The 21,169-nt window shown below is 36.3% G+C and overlaps 1 protein-coding gene across 1 annotated transcript in view; it reads left to right on the forward strand.

Annotated features, from left to right (window-relative positions):
- LANCL2 (LanC like glutathione S-transferase 2) overlaps positions 1–17,873 on the forward strand; it is a 57,298-nt gene extending 39,425 nt beyond the window's left edge. Inside the window, exons 7-9 of the mRNA XM_079151510.1 lie at positions 11,977–12,153; positions 14,395–14,467; positions 17,542–17,873. Coding sequence (XP_079007636.1) covers positions 11,977–12,153; positions 14,395–14,467; positions 17,542–17,636 — 345 coding nt within the window. The 3' untranslated portion in view covers positions 17,637–17,873. The remainder of the gene's footprint in view (positions 1–11,976; positions 12,154–14,394; positions 14,468–17,541) is intronic.
- Positions 17,874–21,169: the final 3,296 nt, after the last annotated feature.

Genomic DNA, 21,169 nt, shown 5'->3' on the forward strand with positions numbered 1-21,169 from the left:
TCAAAGAATCAACTTTTTGTCAGTTTTTTGAATTTTCTTTTGTTTCAATTTCATTGATTTCAACTCTGTTTTTTATTATTTCCTGTCTTCTATTTTGAGTTGTTCTGTTCTTTTTCTGGGGCTTTGAGATGTAATGTTAGGTCATTTAGTTGTTGACTTTTTATTCTTTTAATGTATGAGCTCAATGCAATGAGCTTTCCTCTTAGTACTGCTTTCATAGTGTCCCAGAGATTTTGACATGTTATATCATCATTCTCATTTACCTCTAAGAATTTTTTTATCCCCTCCCTGATGTTTTCTGTTATCTATGCTTCATTCAATAGCATATTATTTAGTCTCCAGGTGTTGGAGTAGTTTCTGCTTTTTATTTTGTCATTGATTTCTATTTTCATTCCATTATGATCTGATAGAATACAAGGTAGTATCTGTTTTTTTGGGTTTTTTTTTGCTTTTTTTTTTTTTTTTTGCATTTACTAAGGGCTGCTTTGTGGCATAACATATGGTCTATTTTAGAGAAGGATCCATGTACTGCTGAGAAGAAAGTGTATTCACTTGTTGATGGATTGAATATTCAATATATGTGTTATGTCTAAGTTATTGATTCTGTTATTGAGTTCTATGGTTTCTTTGTTCAGTTTTTGTTTGGAAGATCTATCCAGTGGTGACAGCGGTGTGTTAAAGTCATCCAAAATTATTGTGTTGTGGTCTGTTTGATTCCTGGAATTGAGAAGGATTTGTTTGATGTACATGGATACACTATTGTTTGGGGCATAAATATTTACGATCGTTATGTCTTCCTGATTTATGTTTCCCTTAAGCAGTATGAAATGTCCTTCTTTATCCCTTCTGACTAACTCTGACTTGAAACCCACATTATCTGATATAAGGATGGAAACCCCCGCCTTTTACTGAGTCCGTTTGTGTGGAATATTTTTTCCTATCCTTTCACCTTTAGTCTGTGGATGTCTTTTTCTATGAGATGAGCCTCTTGAAGGCAGCATATTGTTGGGTCTTTCTTTTTCATCCAGTCTGCAAGTCTGTCTTTTGATTGATGAGTTTAAACCATTAACATGCAGAGTTATTACTGAGATATGATTTGTATTCCCAGTTATTTGGGCTTATTTTTGGTTTTTAACTTGTCTTGATTTCTCCTTTGATTGGCTTTTCCTTTAGGGTAGTTCCTTCCTTTGCTGACCTACATTGTTGTTTTTCATTTCCTCCTCATGGAATATTTTGTTGAAAATATTCTGTAGCACAGGCTTTCTATTTGTAAATTCTTTTAACTTTTGTTTATCATGGAAGGATTTTATTTTATCTTCAAATCTGAGGGTTATTTTTGCTGGGTATAAGATTCTTGGTTGGCAACCATGTTCTTTCAGAACTTGAAATATGTTGTTTCTGGCCCTTCTAGCTTTTAGGATCTGGGCTGAGAAATCTGCTGATATCCATATTGGTTTCCCCTTATATGTAATCTGATGGTTTTCTCTCACAGCCTTTAAAATCCTGTCTTTATTTTGTATGTTAGGCATTTTCATTATAATGTGCCTTGGTGTAGATCTGTTGTAATTCTGTACATTTGGTGTCCTGTTGGCCTCTTGTATTTGATTTTCCATTTCATTGTTCATGTTTGGGAAATTTTCTGATATTATTTCACTGAATAGGTTGTTCATTCCTTTGGTTTGTATCTCTGTGCCTTCTTCAATCCCAATAATTCTTAAATTTGGTCTTTTCATGGTATCCCACAGTTCTTGGAGGTTCCGTTCATGATTTCTCACCATCTTCTCTGTTTGGTCAACTTTATTTTCACAATTAAATGTTTTGTCTTCATTGTGTGAGATTTTGTCTTCCAAGTGATCTATTCTCTTGGTGATGCTTTCCATTGAGTTTTTTATTTGGTTTATTGTTTCCTTTATTTCAAGGATTTGTTTGTTTTTGTTGTTGTTGTGGTTTTTTTTTTTTTTTTTTTAATCTCTATCTCTTTGTTGAAATTATCTTTTTGCTTCCTGCAGTTGCTCTTTCAACTGCTTATTGGAGTGATCACTCATTGTGTGTATTTGTTCTCTTATCTCATCCTTTGCTTCATGAATCATTTTAATTAAGTATATTCTGAACTCCATACATTTCTTCTACTATGCTGTCATTGGGTTCTATTAGTATAGAATCTTGATTTGGAACACTTTCTACCCCTGTGTTTTCATGTTGTTCATGTATCTTTCCCTCTAGCAGTACAGATCTGGGGTATTGCAGTTTCCTCTCTATGGGCTTATAGTGACCTTACAGGTTTCCAAAACCTCTTCTTTAAGGAGAAGATCAATATTAGCAGCACCCAGTATAGACAATATGTAACCCTAAACCAAATAACCCCTATGAAGACATTAACAATATTGTCATAAAAAACAGAGAGGATGAGTTCAACTATTATCTACAGTATCAGAAATAGATTTGCACTGAGGTCTGCAATTTCTAAAGGAGGACAAAGAGGATGAGGAGGGGTATAGGATGTAACTGTTAATGGGATAAGAAAAGAATATATAGAAGTTCTAGATCCTAGGAAGAGTGAAGTGTAATCCAAAGAAGTTGGTTGTTAGCATGAGAAAAGGGAGAAAGATACACTGAGGAAACAGGTATACAAAAGGAAAATTGAGAAAAAAAAATAAAGAGAAACAAAATTTTTCAAAACGGAAAAACAAATCTACACTATAATAGTCATATACTATTCAAACCTCCCAGTCTTCAGTAGCCTGATGCATGAGAGGACCTGACAATGAGCTTCCAGTCTCTCAGCCTCCCAGCAGGCATCTCAGGATGGAATTTGCCCCACCTAAAGATGGCAGCTTCCGCTTCCAGGATAATCCAAGATGGCCACACTGGCTTCCAAATGTGTTGGCAAATGGGGAGCTGCAGCTTGGGGGATGGGCACTGAGTCCATGCAGTTGGTCGGGCCAGGGGTCCTGGAAGTGGGGTGCAGTTGGTTGAGCCAGGGGGTTCTGGAGGTAGGGTATGGTCAGTCGGGCCGGGGTTCCTGCAGGTCCTGGCTGTTATCCCAGCTGTTGTCCCAGCCACATGTAACCAAACCTGTGTGCACTGTGACAATGGACTTCAGGCATCAGCAGACAGCTGGCAGTCTGCTGGCCATGTGGATGATCTGTAGGCTATCAGTGGATGATTGGCAGTTGGACCTTGGTTGGTGTTTGATGGGTAGGCTAAAAACAGGCAATAGGCAGGCAAGAGGCAGGCAAATGGGCAAATGGCAGATGTCATATGATAGGTGGCAGTCAGTGAGCAATCTGCACTCAAAAAATAGTCGATAGGCTGGCAGATTGCGGGCGATCAAGGTGGACAAAAGGGGTAAACAGCAGGGAATTGATAATCAGCAAAGACTGCAATATTACAGAGAAACAGATTTTCCTCGGGTTTCCTGCTTGAAACCGAAGTTATAGAGCAACAAAGAACACAGCTTCCCTTTAGTGTGCCATCTTGGATCTCTCCTAACTTAATTCTTATGATAGGGGATAATTTCTCAGAAATTTTTTAGTTCTCCTTCAAGAATAAGACTAAAAATTTTCAAATAGTATAAAAAATATGAACATTCAGAAATGGGTCAGTTATTGTACTTGTTGAGAGCATAGCACAATACTCTTCAAAAATCTGGAGAACTTGGGGCTGGGGTTGTGGCTCAGTGGTAGAGCACTTTCCTGGGATGTGTGAGGCACTGGGTTCTATTCTCAGCACCACATATAAATAAATTAATAAAATAAAGATCCATTGACAAATAAAAATATATATAAAAAAATCAGGAGAACTTAATGATTCATCTTAACATTATCCTAGCTTTTAAATTAAAACGTAATTCTGTTCAAATCACTGCCTCTTCTTTTTTGTATGTTAGAGTAATTATAATATCAATGATATGATGATATATTTTAATATAAAATTTAAACAGTAAGGTGTGAGCATAATATTGACAGCACAAACATGGATCCTTTATTATTCATATCAGATGTAAGACTGCTGGAATTCAAAGTTTCTATTTTTCAAACTCCTCTTCCCCTTTCACCTTTAAGATTAGCTTTTGTAGTCCAGTCCTCCTGGTGACTAATAATCCCTGCTGTGGGACTGCTTTCCTCTCTGCTTCAGCAATTGAGACTTGTGGATGACAAGCAGGTGGTGATCAGCTACCAGGATTTCCTCTGGGGACCTCCATCCTGGGCAGTTCCATTTCTATTAGCTCTGTGCACCGTTGCCACCATCTGTTTCCACTGCCTCTGATCACTCCAGGAGCAAGCACCTCAGTTTTCTGCTATCTGTAGCCCACTAATGACTCAGACCAGCTGCACCCTGCAGGGACTGTGCTCAGAATTCCATTTGAACATCTTCTCCTGTCCTGCCATTCCTAAACAGAGATTCCTCTCATAAGATACAAAGGTTACATACTTAATCATTTGAAATTCATTCTACTACATTAAAATTCTGTTTATTCTCTTTTTGAGTTATGAGAATTCCTCATTAAATTCTGATTAAAGTTCTTTTGTAAGTTATATATTTTACAAATGGTTTCTCCCAATCTGTAGTTCTCCTAATCATGTTTGTGTTAGTCAGCTTGCATCATTGTAACCAACGTACCTGACTAGAACAACACAGAGGAAGAAGTTTATTTTAGGCTCATGTTTTCAGAGGTTCAGACCATGATAGGTCAGACACCATCTCTCTGGGCCTGAGGTGAGGCAGAGGTTACAGCTCTTATAATCGAATCATTTCTCCTCTGAGTATTCCTGCATTACCTAGCCTGAGATTTTTGGGGATCAGTTGATTAATAGCGTTTTTAATTTTAATAAATTTTATCACTCTTTTATGGTAATTTGTTGTCTAAAAACCGTGCCTACCCTCAAGTTATACAAATAGTATTCTCCTAGGAACTTTTTGGTTTTAGACATTTACATTTAGGCCTATCTCAAGTTCTGTTTATTAACATTATGAAAGGAATGGGGTGCTTTCTTTTGACCTTAAGGATTGTTCCTGCACTTTGTTGAAGACTTTTTAATTTCTCCCATTTGATTCATTTGGTGCCTTTATAAAAATATCAAATGACCTGGTAAGTATGAACTTCTTTTTATTTTAAATTTCATTTTGTTATTTTGACTTTATGATACTATTTTATGATAAAGCTGTTTTACTTACTTTAAGTTTTGAGTTTGATAACTTAAAACCTCCAATTTTGTTGTTTTTTTTTTTCAAAACCAATTTGAATATTCTAGGTCTTTTTTTATTCCACTAAAAATTTTGGAGTCAGCTTGTCAACTTCTCAAAAAAGAAGTGTATTAGTATTATGAGTGAGAGTGCATTGAATCTATAGATCTATTTGGGTAGAAGTGACATTTTAATAATACTGATTTCCTAGTCACAAATATTTATTCTCTCTCCATTTATTTATATTTTCTTTAATGTCTGTCAACAGTGTTTTATAGCTTTTTGATGTACAGATCTTATACATATTTTGTTAAACTTATTCCTATTTCATTTGTTTACATTTTTAATCATTCATTTCTTATCTATAGAAATAGAATTGATTTTTGTACATTGACTATATTCTGTATGCTTGCTAGATTCACATAGTAATTCTAGTAACTCAAATTTCTTGGGATTGTCTGTATATACATATCTATGAATAAAGATAGTTTTACTTCCTTCTGATTTATGCTTTTTATTTCCTTTGTTGCATTGCTTATGCTCTATAACACAATATTAACTAGAAAGATTCTGTCTCAGAGAAAAAATTAAATGTTTCATCATCAGATGTACTTTAACTGTTTTCATAAATGTTCTTTATCAGATTGAGGATGTTTTCTTCTTTTATTGTTTATCATGATTGGATATTGAATTTTCTTTTTTCTTTCCCCTTTAGTTATTCAAGTGCTTTTATAGTTGTCCTGCATTCATTTTCTTAGTGTAGTGGTTTATGTTGACTGCTTTTTTAAAGTTAAGCCAATATGTGTTCTTATTGCAAACCCCACTTGACCATGATTCTTATTCTTTTAATAGGGTTAGATTTAGTTTTCTAATATTTTGTTAAATATTTTTATGTCTCTGTTAGTCTGTAATTTTTCTTTTCCTATAATATTCTGTTTGGTTTTGATATCTGGTCATATAAATCAATTGCACAGTGTTTCCTCCTTTTATCTTCAGAAAGACTTTGTGTAAAATTCTTGCTCATATATTTGTGGCATAATTTTTATTATAAATTGTTTATTTAATAGAATTCATTTTGTGTCAGTTTTAATTTTTTCAATATATTTTCTCATTTATCTAAGATGTCAAATTTACTGGCACAATATTGTTCTTAAAAGTCCCTTATTTTTTCACTGTCTGTAGAGTCTGTAGTGATAGTTCTCTTTCATTCTTTTTTGTTTTTGTTTTTGTTTTTGTTTTTTTGGGTGGGGGAATACCAGTGATTGAAGTCAGGGGCACTGAATTACTGAGCCACATCCGCAGTCCTAATTTGTATTTTATTTAGACTGGGTCTCACTGAATTGCTTAGCACCTGGCTTTGGCTGAGGCTGGCTTTGAACTCACAGCCAAGGCACTGGGATTACAGGTGTGTACCACCACACCTGGCTGTCTTACATTCTTTTTTTTTTTTTTTTTTTTTTTTTTATTGTAAACAAATGGGATACATGTTGTTTCTCTGTTTGTACATGGCGTAAAGGCATACCATTTGTGTAATCATAAATTTACATAGAGCAATGTTGTTTGATTCATTCTGTTATTTTTTCCCTTCCCCCCACCCCTCCCACCCCTCTTTACCCTCTATACAGTAGTTCCTTCCTCCATACTTGCCCCCCTCCCTAACCCTAACTCTAACCCTTCCCTCCCCCCCATTATGTGTCATCCTCCACTTATCAGCGATATCATTCGTCCTTTGGCTTTTTGAGATCGGCCTATCTCACTTAGCATGATATTCTCCAATTTCATCCATTTGCCTGCAAATGTCATAATTTTATCATTCTTTATGGCTGAGTAATATTCCATTGTATATATATACCACAGTTTCTTTATCCACTCATCAATTGAAGGGCATCTAGGTTGGTTCCACAGTCTGGCTATTGTGAATTGAGCAGCTATGAACATTGATGTGGCTGTATCTCTGTAGTATACAGATTTTAAGTCCTTTGGGTATAGGCCAAGGAGTGTCTTACATTCTTGGTATCAGTAATTTGTTCTCTCTTTCTGTCTTTCCCTTTCCTTCCCTCCCCCTCATCAGATAAGGGCCTATCAGTTTTGTTAGTCTTTCAAACAAACAACTTTTAACTCCGTTAATTTTGAGTTCTCTTTTTTACTTCATTGATGCTTTTCTTCTCTTTCCTTTAAAACTTTGCTCCTGACATTAATTTTTTCTTTTTAAATTTTTTAAAGCTGAACCTTAGGTCATTGATTTTTATAACTTTCCTATTTTCCCCCAAATACAGCATCTAAAACATATTTCTATCCAAGCACTGCTTCAGCTTCATCTCTGAATATTTTTTTTTCCTTTTTCATTTAGTTTGAAATATTTTCATATATTTTCATAATTACCCTCATGATTTCTCTTCTGATCCATGGATATTTTAGAAGTACATTTTTCAGAGAGTGGAGAATTGTCTAGATATTTTATTTGTATTGTTATTTTATTCCATGGTTGTCAGAGAATATATTCTGTATGATTTAAATCTTTAAATTTTATTTACACTCGTTTTATGATTCAATAGTTTGTCTTGATGAATGTATCAGGCACTTTGATCAGAATGTATATTCTTTAGTTACTGGGCATAGTCCTCTACAAATGTTAATTAGGTTAGATAGTTGAAGGTTTCATTTAGTTATTTTGTGTCAGGAATTTGCATGGGTAAAGACCTGGATAATAACTGTTTTAGTCTTGTCCATACTGTCTCTAGTATAACTACTCAATTCTGTCATTAGAGAACAAGAGCAGGTATAAATATGTAGATGAATGATCATGACTGTGTTTCCAGTAAATTTCATTTACAATATTAGACCATATGGGCTTATAGTTTGATGACCCCTGTTCTATGACTTTGTAGATATGTTTGCTCTATTTTTTTTCTCTCTGTTATAAGGAGTATGAGGAGGTGGGGTGCTTCAAATTCTCAACTGTTACAGTGGCTTTATTTCTTTTCTTTAAATTTGTCAGTTTTTTCTTCATGTATTTTGAGACTCTTATTAGACATACATATTTATGATACTTATGTCTTGCTAGTGAATTAGCTTTTTAATCAATATGAAATGTCCCTTTTATCTCTGATAATATTGTCTTGAGTCTGCTTTGCCTAATATTAATACAGTTACTCCAGAATTTTATAACTACTCTTTCCAAGATATATATTTTTGCTTTCAACCTATGGACTTATATTCAGTCTAATAATCTCAGCTTTTTATTGGAAGTTTAGTTCATGTATGTTTAATGTAATTACTGATATGGTTAGATTTAGCTCTGCCATTTTTTTCTTTTTTTCTTTTTTTTAGGGAGATAGGATACATTTGTTGAATATTTTTTAGAATTTCATTTTAATTTCTCTGTTTACTCTTTAACTGTATCTATTTGTACATTTTTATTTTTAGCGGTTGCTGTAGGGATTGCATGTATGTCCTTAACTTTTCATACTCTGTGTAGAGTTAATCTATCACTTCACATAAGATGTAATAACTGGTAAGCTTATAGTCCTGTTTACTCCCCTTCTTTACACTGTGTCATATATACTACGTCTACAAATGTTATCAACCCTAGTATAATTTAAAATTATAAATTTTAAATTGAAAAAATTGTTTTTATTTAAATATTTCTGATTATTTAAAATTTCTTTTAAATACCTTAATTTCTTAAGGTAGTTTTGATATTTATTTAAATATGTTTTTAGTGTATTGTATTCTTTCCCAAAGGTTCAGATTTCTATTTCCTTTAGCCTGTAGAACTTGCCTTAGCATTCCTGTAGTACAAGTTTGGTGACAACAAATTGATTTTAATTTGTCTTAGACTTGTCTTTATTTCACCTTCATTTCCTTTGCATCCTTAAAGATATTCTTAATTACTGCCTGAAACTCTTATCTCTGTTTGCAACATTAGAGTTATCTCAGAGTTAATCCATTTTGTAACATAAGCAAACAAGGCCACAGAAGTCACATGACTTACCCAAGATCACACCATTAGTAGTTATAGAAGAAGGACTCTAACTTAAGTCTCCTGACTCCAGATCCCTTATGATTTCCTCTTCACTGCTATCTCATTACACCTTCTTGTCCTGACACTTCTCAGAGAAATCTACCATCAGGAGAAGAACTATGGCTAAGTCATTGGATTTTCTAGCTAATTACTGTTGCTACAGTATAAAGATTGTGAATCTTGATTAAATCTGGAAGCTTTTTTTCTCTAATACTTAATTTTTCAAATGTCTCATTGTTAAAAGTCACTTTTCACATAGAGAACTTCAGTGTATATGATGGGGGCAAGGAAACTAAAGTGTAGGTAGTATTATGGGCCTTCCATAGCATCCTCAGTCTTACCAATATAGCAGGACAGGGAAGGACACCTAATTGATTTCTCCTTCAACCTTCACATGCCCCTAGCAATCACTAAAGAGAAGCAAATCAGGTTTAAGTTTTTTTCACATGTATGATTTCAAGACATAGCCTCTACGTATCTTTCCAGTTATTAGCTTTGACCTAGTATTTCTTTAAAATAGGTTAAAGTGTTCCCTTTACAATTAACTCTGAGAGACTTAAGATGCAACTAACAGTGTGAAATAGTCATGCTGGCAGGATAATAGAAAAAATAATGGAAGTAGTTAGCACATATTATGGAAGTAGTTAGCACATATTATGAGCCAGTTTCTGTTCTAAGAACTTCTTAAACATTATCTCATTTTAATTCTCACAGCAAGCCACTGAAGTGAAGAAATGTTGGTGGGACTGTAAATTAGTGCAACCACTCTGGAAAGTAGTATGGAGATTCCTAAAAAAAAAAAAAAAAAAAACTAGGAATAGAACCACCATTTGACCCAGTTATCCTACTCCTCATTACAAATCCAAAGGAGTTAAAATCAGCATACTACAGTGACACAGCCACATGAATGTTTAGAGCAGTATCATTCACAGTAGCTAAGCTATGGAACCAACCTAGGTGCCCATCAACTGATGAATGGATAAAGAAATTGTGGTATATATACACAATGGACTATTACTCAGCCATAAAATTGAATGACTTTATGACATTTGTTGGTCAATGGATGGATCTGGAGACTATCATGCTAAGTGAAAAAAGCCAATTCCAAAAAAACAAAGGTCACATGTTCTCCAATATGTGGATACTAACCCGCAATAAGGGAGGCAGAGCCAGCATAGGTCTGTAATCCCAGCGACTCAGGAGGCTAAAGCAGGGGGATTGTGAATTCAAATCCAGCCTCAGCAATGGCAAGATATTAAGAAACTCAGTGAGACCCTGTCTCTAAATAAAAAATACCAAATAGGGCTGGGGATATAGTTCAGTGATTGAGTGCCCCTAGTTCAATCCCCAGTACCAAAAACATAAAAAATAAGGGAGTCAGAGAATAGACATTCACTGGATTAAAGGGGAATGAAGGGAAGGGAGGGGGGATGTGGATAAGACTAGGAAAAACAGTGGAATGAATCTGACATAACTTTCCTGTGTACATATGTGAATATACCACAGTGAATCTCCACATCATGTACAATCACAAGACTGGGATCCTAATTAGAATAAGATATATTCCACGCTTATATAAATATATCAAAATAAATTCTACTGTCATGTATAACTAAAATGAACAAATAAAATTAAAGAAAGGCTATCCTTTTATAGAAAACTAAGACATAATGATTAAGTGACTTGTCCAAGTTGAAAGATGACAGAAGTGGGATTCAGAGACAGACAGTCTGACCCCAGAGCTTGCCTTTCAGCTGCTGTCATGATAAAGAAATAGGGTCTTACTTTTGACTCTGGCAGCCTAATTTTGGGAACATTTAATCTCCTTCATGATTAGATGTGCCTTTCCCCTGTACAACTTCAGGACTCTTCTCAGCCTAGTGCCCAGGAGGTTACTACTCATCAGTCACTAGTAGATGAATCCTATGTGCCACCTTAAGTAGATCATGTCTAATGGCCTTCATGTCTTTCATTATCCAAGCTTGTTTGTACTCGAGTGGCATGAGTTCATAAGCTGTTGAGATTATTAACAGACTCTGAGAACAGGACCAAGGAAGCAATAAATGCAAAATAAGAAAAAAGAGAAGAAAATTTATAAGGGAGTCTGGGAAATGAAAACAAACAGCTTCTTCTGACAGTCATTTGCCTTTGCTGTGCCTGTTTGTCTCCGTAACTCTCCATACAAACTACTCAGTGGAGACAGTGCTATGAAATTCTGCAGTCTGGGCATGCCTGTTTCTGGGACTACAGAAAGCCTTGTGCAGGTTTCCTTTTAATACATTTTGACAGAGCTCACTGACCTTGGTAGTGCAGGGTCCTTAGGGTATTGCTGATATGTGTGTTGACCCAAGATGTTGGGTTTCTTGTCCTAGTGACAGGATATTGTAGAATCATCCATCCCTTGTGTAAGAGTAGAGGTTTTAGAGGTAGGGAATGTATGTTCCAAGAACTATGGAACTGTTTATTTGTTATAAAACCTCATATCAAAGAGATGTGATAACTTTAATAACTAATTTTTAAGCTAAATTTTAGAATTATTTATGCAGAACTACAAAATAGGAAGCCATGAAGAATAGGCTGATTGGGATTGTAAGAAATGATGCACTTCTGGTGCTAGTGGTTTTTTGTTTGTTTGTTTGTTTTTTACCCCTAATGCCATTTTGGTTTTCCTACCATCATGTAATTTTCTACATGAAGGGAAAGGATTTTGCTAACTCTTCATTGAGAACATCTTGTTAACACTGTTTTGGTTTTCCATTGCCCAGGTTTTTAAAGAGGAGAAATACCTGAAAGAGGCCATGGAGTGTAGTGATGTGATTTGGCAGCGAGGTTTGCTCCGGAAGGGATATGGGATCTGCCACGGGACCTCTGGGAATGGCTATTCTTTTCTGTCTCTTTATCATCTCACAAAGGATAAAAAATATCTCTACCGAGCTTGCAAGGTGAGGACATATGAACACCCCAGGACTTGTACAAAGTCCTCAAACACTCCTCTTTCTTTTCTTACCCTGTTTTTCCACCTTCCACATGTTTAATGGAACTTAATTTGCTTTCTACCTTCCAAATCTGCCTCCTTGTTTGATCATAAGGGAAAACCCCTTGATTTCCTCTGGCAAAGTCTTTTCCCTGGCCTCTGTGTGCTACAGTGTACTTGTCTATAAGACAGAAATAATAAACGTAAATAACCTCTATAGAACACAAGTTTTGGAGTTACACTGGCTGGTTAGAATTACCATCTGTACTGTGTATTAGCTTTATGACTTTGATCACATTTCTTCAGGTTTCCTTTTCAAGTAAATGTTTGCTAGTATTTTTATTATTATATGCATTTTATACACTGTAGTAATATGGCTCATAGAAAAGAGGTTGGAAGAAAATGTTTATTATGATTCTTGATAGATGAAGTCCTTAAGGTTGACATATTCTTTATACCTTTTGATCAATGAACATCTGTTACAATTATGGGCATTTTATTAATTCAAATAGAATGTACCTCTTGTTGGTGCCTCTGTGTAAACACATGGATACTGTGGAAGAACAGTAAGAAGTTAGGACCCAACTTGGGTGTGGGAGGTCAGAAAGTAATATCCAGGCCAATAGTCCCTCCAGGACAACTAGAAGTTAAGCGAAGGGGAATGAGGAAAGGTTAAAAGGAGAAGAAACTGCTTCTTCAGAGAACTGGAGGTGTGAAACACACAGAGGAACTGTGTGAAGTTCATGGTAGCTGGAGCATGGGCTGGGGAGACCAGAACAGGAGAGGCAGAGGCATAAAGCAGCCAGGTTCTGCAGGCGACATCAGCCTTGATAATTATAATTGTAGATGTTTAAGTAAATATGGGGAATTTCAAGACTTTAATAGGGGTAAGGCACAGCTGGTTCTTCAAAGATGAAGTCTCTCAGGTGGACCAGGAGTAGGGTGGCCTCGGGGGTGGAGTACATTCCTGATAGGGAGAATAGCTTGTGTAAAACTGCCAAGGCACAAAATAGCTCTGTGTATTCTGGAAACTCTTAGCACTTCAGTGTTGTGGGATGCCACAGGAGGGGTGTTTAGTAAGAGATAAAGTCAGACTGGCAGGCAGAAGCCAAAGAAAATAAGTCCTCTGTTAGCAGTTTTCAACCTCAGTTATACCTGACAATCAGTGGGCCTACTCTAGACCAATTAAGTGAGAGAGCCTGTCACCAATAGTTTAAAGCCTCTGCAGGTGATTTTAATAATCAGCTGGCATTGAATACTGATTTGAAAGATGGGAGTCCATGTTGTGACTCTTCAGAAAGAGGGCCTTAGTTCCATTGGGAAGGATGAGGCAGAGATTACATTAATCATTAATGCAAAAAAAAATAATAAGTTATAACTAGGCATTGTCTTTGATAGAATGGAGAGTTTAGGATGTAGAACTGAATGTAGTGCCATCTTTTTTTTTTCTTTAGTGTGGAGCAGATGGAAATACCTGAGTGTTTTCCTTTTGTCTAAGAAAACAAGGTAGATGGTGATCAGACAGGGAAAAGAGGAAGCATATTTGAAAGATAGAAAGCAGAATCAGTTTTATTAAACATGTACTAAATATGCTAGTGTTACCTTAAGAAAAAAAAGGAAGTTTATTATAATATAGAAAAATCCATTGAAGAGATCTGAAAACAAAGGATCAAGGAACTCAAAGGAAAGCACTGACAGAGCTAAGGGATGAGGCATTTTCACAATGAAGCTGGCCAAACAGTGGTGCATAAGGAATGGAGTAAGAGGAAGCTGAGGTAAGAAAAGCAGAGTAGATTATGTTTAACAAGAGTTTGACTGAGAATGGCCCTGTCCAGGGCTGAAGTTGCTACCAGAGAAAATCGCCAGGGGGAGCCAGCAGCTGATTCTGAAGGCAGCTTCAGAGCCTGGTTTTTTAAATTCAGAGCAAGAGTTTGGAGTTACTTCAAAAGTGATCAATGGGTGGGCAGGAGGCAGATGCCTAGAAAGGACAAACAATGGATGAGGTAGATACCACCTTGCAGATGAGAAAACAGACGAGGAGAGGTACATAACATAACTTGCCAGGTCTTAGCCCTCTGAGAAGAGGTAGTCCAGGCCCAAGCCCTTGCTCTGAAACACTGTCAATTCTTGTGAATTCATTGTAGTATCTCATTTATTGCTTTTCACCAAATGAAAATTCTGTTCTTAAAAAGAAATGCTTTCGTTTTAGTTTGCAGAGTGGTGTCTAGATTACGGAGCACATGGGTGCCGCATTCCTGACAGACCCTATTCCCTGTTTGAAGGTAGGAAAGTGGAAAAACAAAAACAAACCAAAAAAAACTATAGATTTAAGCATCTGAATGAGTGAAATTGATCTTCCTGTCTCTGGGGATTAGCAGCAGTGTGTTTGATCTTACATGAGTAGTAATTTCAAAACTAAAATAATTAGATGAATTTATGGCTTAAAATGATATTGAGTGTCTTTATATTGACTACTTTGTGTACCTGTAAATATCCAAGTGTTTTTAGATCTGTGAAGTATACGTGGACAGAGTATGGAGGGCTTGCTACTCAGCAGTAGGAGAGATAGTAAGTTTACTTTTCTGCATTACATTTGTATATATTAATGTGCTCACAAGAAGCTTGAATAGTTAAACAAATTTAGTTTATATAAACTTAAATTATATAAATTATATGTATTTATATTATATATTATATATTTAAATTATATATAAATTATATAAAGAAGCATTAATAATTGGAAGTATTAGTAATTAGTAATATTAGTGATTGGAAGAAACAATGAACAAATATTGAAGAAAGTTCTGGAAAAGAGCAATAATAGGCCATCAGTAAAAGCAATAAAAACTAATAGTCTGCTATAGGTACAACAGAATGTAAGTCGGGAAAAAAAATAAAAATCCTATAGAGGGACTTAAATTTAGTTTTATATTTATGTGTGTATCCACTTTAAGCCACAGAAATCAAAGGACAAAGACCAAAAGGTCAATTGAGATAAATTGATAATAACCTTTAATTACTTCAGAGCCACATCTTATACTTATCCCAAACGGACTTCAGAACTAATAAAATGATTCCTACTGAAGAACATTTGGGCTGTTCCCAGCCTTCCTGATAAGTTTTTATTAGAAAAAAGTGTTCCAAAAATTAGTCTTGTATAAAGATTTTTTACATCTGCACTCATGAAGGGTGTTGATTTCTAGTTTTCCTATTTTGTACTGTCTTTATCTCATTTTGGTAGTAGGGTAATCCTGACCTAATGAACTATCCTGAGAACTGTCCTCTCATCTTCTGTTTTCTGGGACAGGCTGTGTATTTGTTGGTGGGAAAATTAGTGTAAATCAAATTTTAATGTTTGATAGACTTCTCTAGTAAAAATTTCTGCATCTGGAAATTTATTTTTCTGAGATTTTTCAAAACAGTTTCAGTTTATTTAATAGTTATATGGCTGTTCCCTTTCTCTATTTCATGTTGCGTGAGTTGTAGGAGTTTCTAGCTTTTGAGAAATTGGCCCATTTCATCTGTGATGTCAGATTTTTATGTGTTGAAGCTATTGGTAGTATTATTATTTCATTTGATGTCCAAATCATCTCTAGAGATATATGTTATTTTATTCTGACCTTGGTGATATTTTTAATCACATAATAGAAATATGAACAGAAAATAGAGTATTTGTTAGATCTTTTGAGGAATATGATCTTTTTAATATTCAAAAAATAGAGGAAGGATATTTCTCAATGAAACTTTTAGTTCTTTATGTCATAAAAATGTAGTATATTTGCATCAGATATATCCAGATATCAGAGTTAGAACCTGAACTCTAAATGGAGGTCATTCAGGTTTGTAAGTTCAATTTTATAATAGCAACTTTAAAGCCCCAGTGAATCAATATTTTTCAGTGTACAACCGCCTGGTGTCTGGGAAGTTAACTCTGCCCTATGTCTCTCCAGTGCCTGCCAGACAGAACTAGTGGTAGGTGTTAACAAAACTCTTGGTCAGATGGCCCAAGGGATAGTTATATTGAATGTCTATGTGGCAGGCCAGGCAGAGGAGCTGCTGACGCCTTGCACCCCCTCCTGTGGGTGTATTCTCCTGCTAATGTGCTCCATCTAGTGAGTCTGACACCCCACTCTTTAAAACCAGAAAATAGGCCATTTAAGCATGGCCTTCTTTAAGGCCCTCCCAAAGATATCAGGTGTTCCTGTTTATTTTGAATACATTGAAATAGGTTACTAGTTTTTTAATTTTTAAAATAAACTTCTGGAACCCTTTCTTCAAGAACTTATAGGAAAGGCTGGAAACAATTGAAATGTCCTTTAATAGGAAAACAATCTATAATGCACTACTCAGTAATAGAAAGAAACCAACTACTGACATACACATGAATGAATTCCAAAAACATTGGCTGAGTGGAGAACCCAGACACAGAAGGCTGCATTGTGATTCATGTGAAGTTCTGAAATGCGCAGAATTCATCTGTGGTGGTTGCTTCTGTGGGATGCAGTGGGGATGGACTACAGGGGCACAGGAAACTGCTTGGATTATATAATATTCCAGATCTCGATAGGGGTTTGTTTTACATAAGTGTGTGCATTTGTCAAAACTCTAGCAGTACACTTAAGATCTGTGTTTGGTTGTATGTGATTTTTAAGAAAACTTAAACATACAGAAATCCTGTAAGAAAGGTATCGTTCTGATTGGAGGAGGAGACAGAAGCCTGGAGGCTTGAGTGGTCAGGGTACCTTCCCCTGCTTGCAGCCTTCAGAAGCTCCTGTCAGTGAAGTGTGAAACCTGAGGTTTAATTACTGCAGCGATTTGAAATGGGGATCTTGACCAAAGCAAATAACGCTTGTTTGAGGACTACTGTCTTAAAACCTCAAGAAGATATAAAATACAACTTTTTTTTTACTTGTAACATAAAAGCTCTGAGAGGGGGAAGTTTTGTGTATTGAAATATATATCTGTAATTTTTTTCTTTTTTTTTCCCATGGTGCTAGGACTGATACCCAGGGCTTCATGCCTTCTGGGCAAGCACTCTGCACTGAGCTACACCTCCAGCTTAGCATCTGTAGCTCTTTGGTAGTGATTCTGTAGTATCATCTTATCATCTTAAAGTTTTAAGATGTTAAGATGAAAGATCATGAGTCAGTTTTTAAAAAATAAGAGTAAAGAAAACTTGTCATTACCTGCTGAGTATTAATATAAGAATATCCTTGTTTTTTAATGAAATCATCTTTGAAGTCCCAGCACTTTTTCTCATATCCTTAGAGCGACCAGTAAAAGAAACAATTAAAGGTCTCTGTTGCAAATACCGCCCTCATGCCTATTCCTAAAAGGTCCACATTTTGCTTTACAGGCATGGCTGGCGCTATTCACTTTCTCTCCGACATCCTGGTACCAGAGACATCACGGTTTCCAGCATTTGAACTTGGTTCTTCACAGAGAGATTAAAAAGGTGCAAAGACAACTAAAATACACGTTGGACCAAAAGCCACCAGATTGCTTAGTGCCTGACACAGAACCACCATGACTCCTAAGAGAAGGAAAAACAAAAAAGCAAACACCTTCACAAGCACCCTTTTGTTGCAAAGACCCTCAAGTTAGAGCATGAGTAACAGAAACCATCCCATCAACATTTTGTAACAGTGTCCCCTCATCGTGTAAAATATGAAGTCTTTACCTTCAGGTTCCCTGTGGTGTTTGCATGTTTCTTTGTGTTTGTTGTCTATAGATGTAAGTTGTTCTAAATTGAAAGTCCTTCTCTTCACATGAACTCAGAGCTGAGCATGCATGAGTGTATGGTGGTAGCCACACCTTTCTGTATATAATATATAAAGTGGAGTGTCATCTCTGTTGACAGGGGGAGCGGTCAAGTGATAGCTTTCTTATATATCAGAAAGATAATCTAGGGTGATATCCTACTGACTGTCAGCATTTTCCCTGGGTACCTTTCAGAAGAATATGAGGACAAGATCACTCCAAAACCTGAAAAGAAACAGCAGACAAGAGGGCATTTGCTGGAACATTTGGGGAGTATGCAGTTGAATGCTGTTTCTTATTTATATTTTGTGCTCACTTTAGTGTTTTTAAGAAGCTCCAGGAAGCACATTAGAGCTGCCCATTCTCCCAAGGCAGAGATTTCAGGAACTTTGCATAAAGTTCAAAAGACTCTTTGCAATTTAAGCAGCTAGTGCCCTGGGGAATGTGTATCGTGATACCAAGAGTAACCTTAATGACCACATCATAAGAATTAATGAGTGTTGGCAATTCTAGAACATGTACCCAGGTGTATATTATTAAAACAGACCCCACCTTGGGCTGGGGATGTTGCTCAGTGGTAGAGCCTAGCACACACACAAGGCCCTGGATTCAATCCTCAGCACTGAAAAGAACCCACACAAAAATAAAAACAAATAGACCCCACTTCAATTTTATCAACATGATCACTTATTGGTTATGACAATAGTGTATACAATTCCAGATGGGTGATAAACAGGAAGATCCTCAGTTGAACCAATGTCTCTGCAACCAAATTTATTTCAAAAATCAAAAGTATAAATTTGGGATGAATGTATACCTTTTTGTATGCTTTTGGGTACTTAAAAGTACTAGTCTGCTTTTATACATATGGGGAACAACATAATGTTCTAAACAGGAAAATTATGGTATTATCCAGATGACTTTTTATTTTTCAAAATAGGTCGTTAATATGGATTAGCATGTCCTCAGTAATTCTGTTGTGTAGATTTTGGTTTTTAGAAGGGCTTTTGTCATCAGGGTACAACTGGCCTATGATTTTCTAAGTATTTCTTATTAGGCAAAGCAGTGCATGTGTCACAAAAGACAAGATAGGATTCTGAAATGGTCTAGTCCTTATCTACAGGGAACTGTCTGGATATCAGTTCAAGTTTCCACACCTTTTGCAAAGGATAAAGAATGATATCAATTTAGAAGATAAGTCTCCATGTTCATGAAGTTTTTAGGGCATTGCTGAGTCTTATTTGAGAGTCTGGTACCTTAAACATGCGACCTTCAGTTTCTAAACGATGCCTTCTGAGTCTCTTCATCGCAGACACTGTGGCTTCTAAGTCAGTGTTATTTTTGTTCCTCTTAGGGTGATGACTTCCATGGGCATGATTCATGCCCATGATTATCCTTAAACTGACTTCCTGGGCCTGCTAATGGGCCTCTCCAGGAAGTCATTACCTGAAGGCAGGGTAAGCCATCATGAACAGGCTGAGGGGAACTGTTTTGCAGAAGACCTCACACAGTATCCAATCTCATCCAAAAAACAAGGTTCCCATCCTCCCCACCCACTCCACGGAAGAAGAATACACAACCCAGCTTACCAATGAGGCCCTGCTTGTCTTACTTCTCAAGGGAAGCCATTGGGGCTGCCAGGAATTCCCTTGGGGCTCTCTAGTACATCTTTCTGCAAGGAGGAGTCAGCCAGTAGAAGCTCTAATCTGGACAGGATTCTCCAGTCCAGGAGCAGCAAGGGTGACTCTTAATTATCAGATGCTAGATGTGTTCACTTACGTGCATGTTTGAAAAATACTAGAGTTTCTAACTAACACACTAAGGGAAAGATAAAATAGCCATGGAATAAATGGAGATATTATTCAAAGATTTTTCTAAGCCAGCTGGGTTGACACCTTCCTACTTGTCCACTAGATATTAACAGATGTACAGTTCTTTGATTCTCCATCACCACTTCTCGAGTCTGTTACATGGGCTACTGTGTGATGAAAGCTCCAGCTGTCCATCATGAGAAGTGGAGGAGAAATGACACGCTTCACAGGACAGGATTCACAGACCTAAGTTTAATAATTACAAGTGTTTGAAATCAGACTTCTCAACATCTCACATTCATTTCTTGGATTAGTTTGTGTCCACAACTAAAAATATGTACATGCACAATACCATTTCAAAATCTGGAGGAAAAAACTAAAGTCCACAAAAAGTGTTTGGGGTTCTTTGGCTTTGTTAGTAAAAGACAGTTTTGTGGTGATGACTTGTGGAATTGTCATTTGTTTCCATTCTATCTCGTAACACAGGTTAGGCGCACTGGTAACTATTCTGAGGATTTGATTTTTTATGTGAAGATGTGGTTTGTTACTTATGATATTCTATTTGATGGCCTCTATACATGCACTCTTTATATTTCAAAAAGACCTTCTGAAACTTGGATAATAAGAATAACAATCACAAATGTTCAACTTCAGTTATGTGAAAAACTTTTATCTTCTCAACATCATGGAGAGATTATTGTCACCTTCTTAAAAAATGAAAAAATGCTGAACTTGCCCAAAGTCTCATACCTAGTACGTGGAACAGTCAGGGTTCAGGAGATTCTTGCCAGTAGTCATAACAATTCAAAGCTGTACTCGATAGTCTTTCCCCACACGCCCAATGCAGAGGTAAGCCAGTGAAACCTCAAGAGGCTCTGGGACCTGGTCATATGCATACAACTAGAAAATGGAAGGCAGGGCCAACAAATGCAGGGGCTCTTTCTCTGTTCTCATCATCTCCATTCCCTTACAACCATTTGGTATGATTGCAACCACTTTTAACTTAGGTTGGTTCACATTTATTGTTTCATTTGCTTAATTTAAAAAAGAAAACAATGATTAAGTTTAAAATTCAGCTTCCCCAAAAAACATTTTTAAAAACTGTCCCCACTTCACCCCAGGCTCCTTGCTGCAGCTTGTAGGGAATCTACTTTTCATGAGCCTCTACATTTGGCAAGAGACTGGGTTGTAGTAGGGACTGGGACATAGGTGGTCTTCACAAAGTTATGAGCCCACTGAATTATATATAAACTTTTATGTGTGCATTTTTTGTCTGTGAGAGGGTTCCTAGTTTTCATCAGAGCTTCAAAGTGGTTTGTGACCTAAAAAAGGTACAAGTGTAAGGTTGTGGGTTAAAGAATGTATATTGACAAGCTGGGCTTCAAAACAGGGAACAGCAGATGCTGCGGGAGA

Source organism: Sciurus vulgaris (assembly GCF_902686455.1).
Source record: "Sciurus vulgaris genome assembly, chromosome: 8".
NCBI lineage: Eukaryota > Metazoa > Chordata > Mammalia > Rodentia > Sciuridae > Sciurus > Sciurus vulgaris.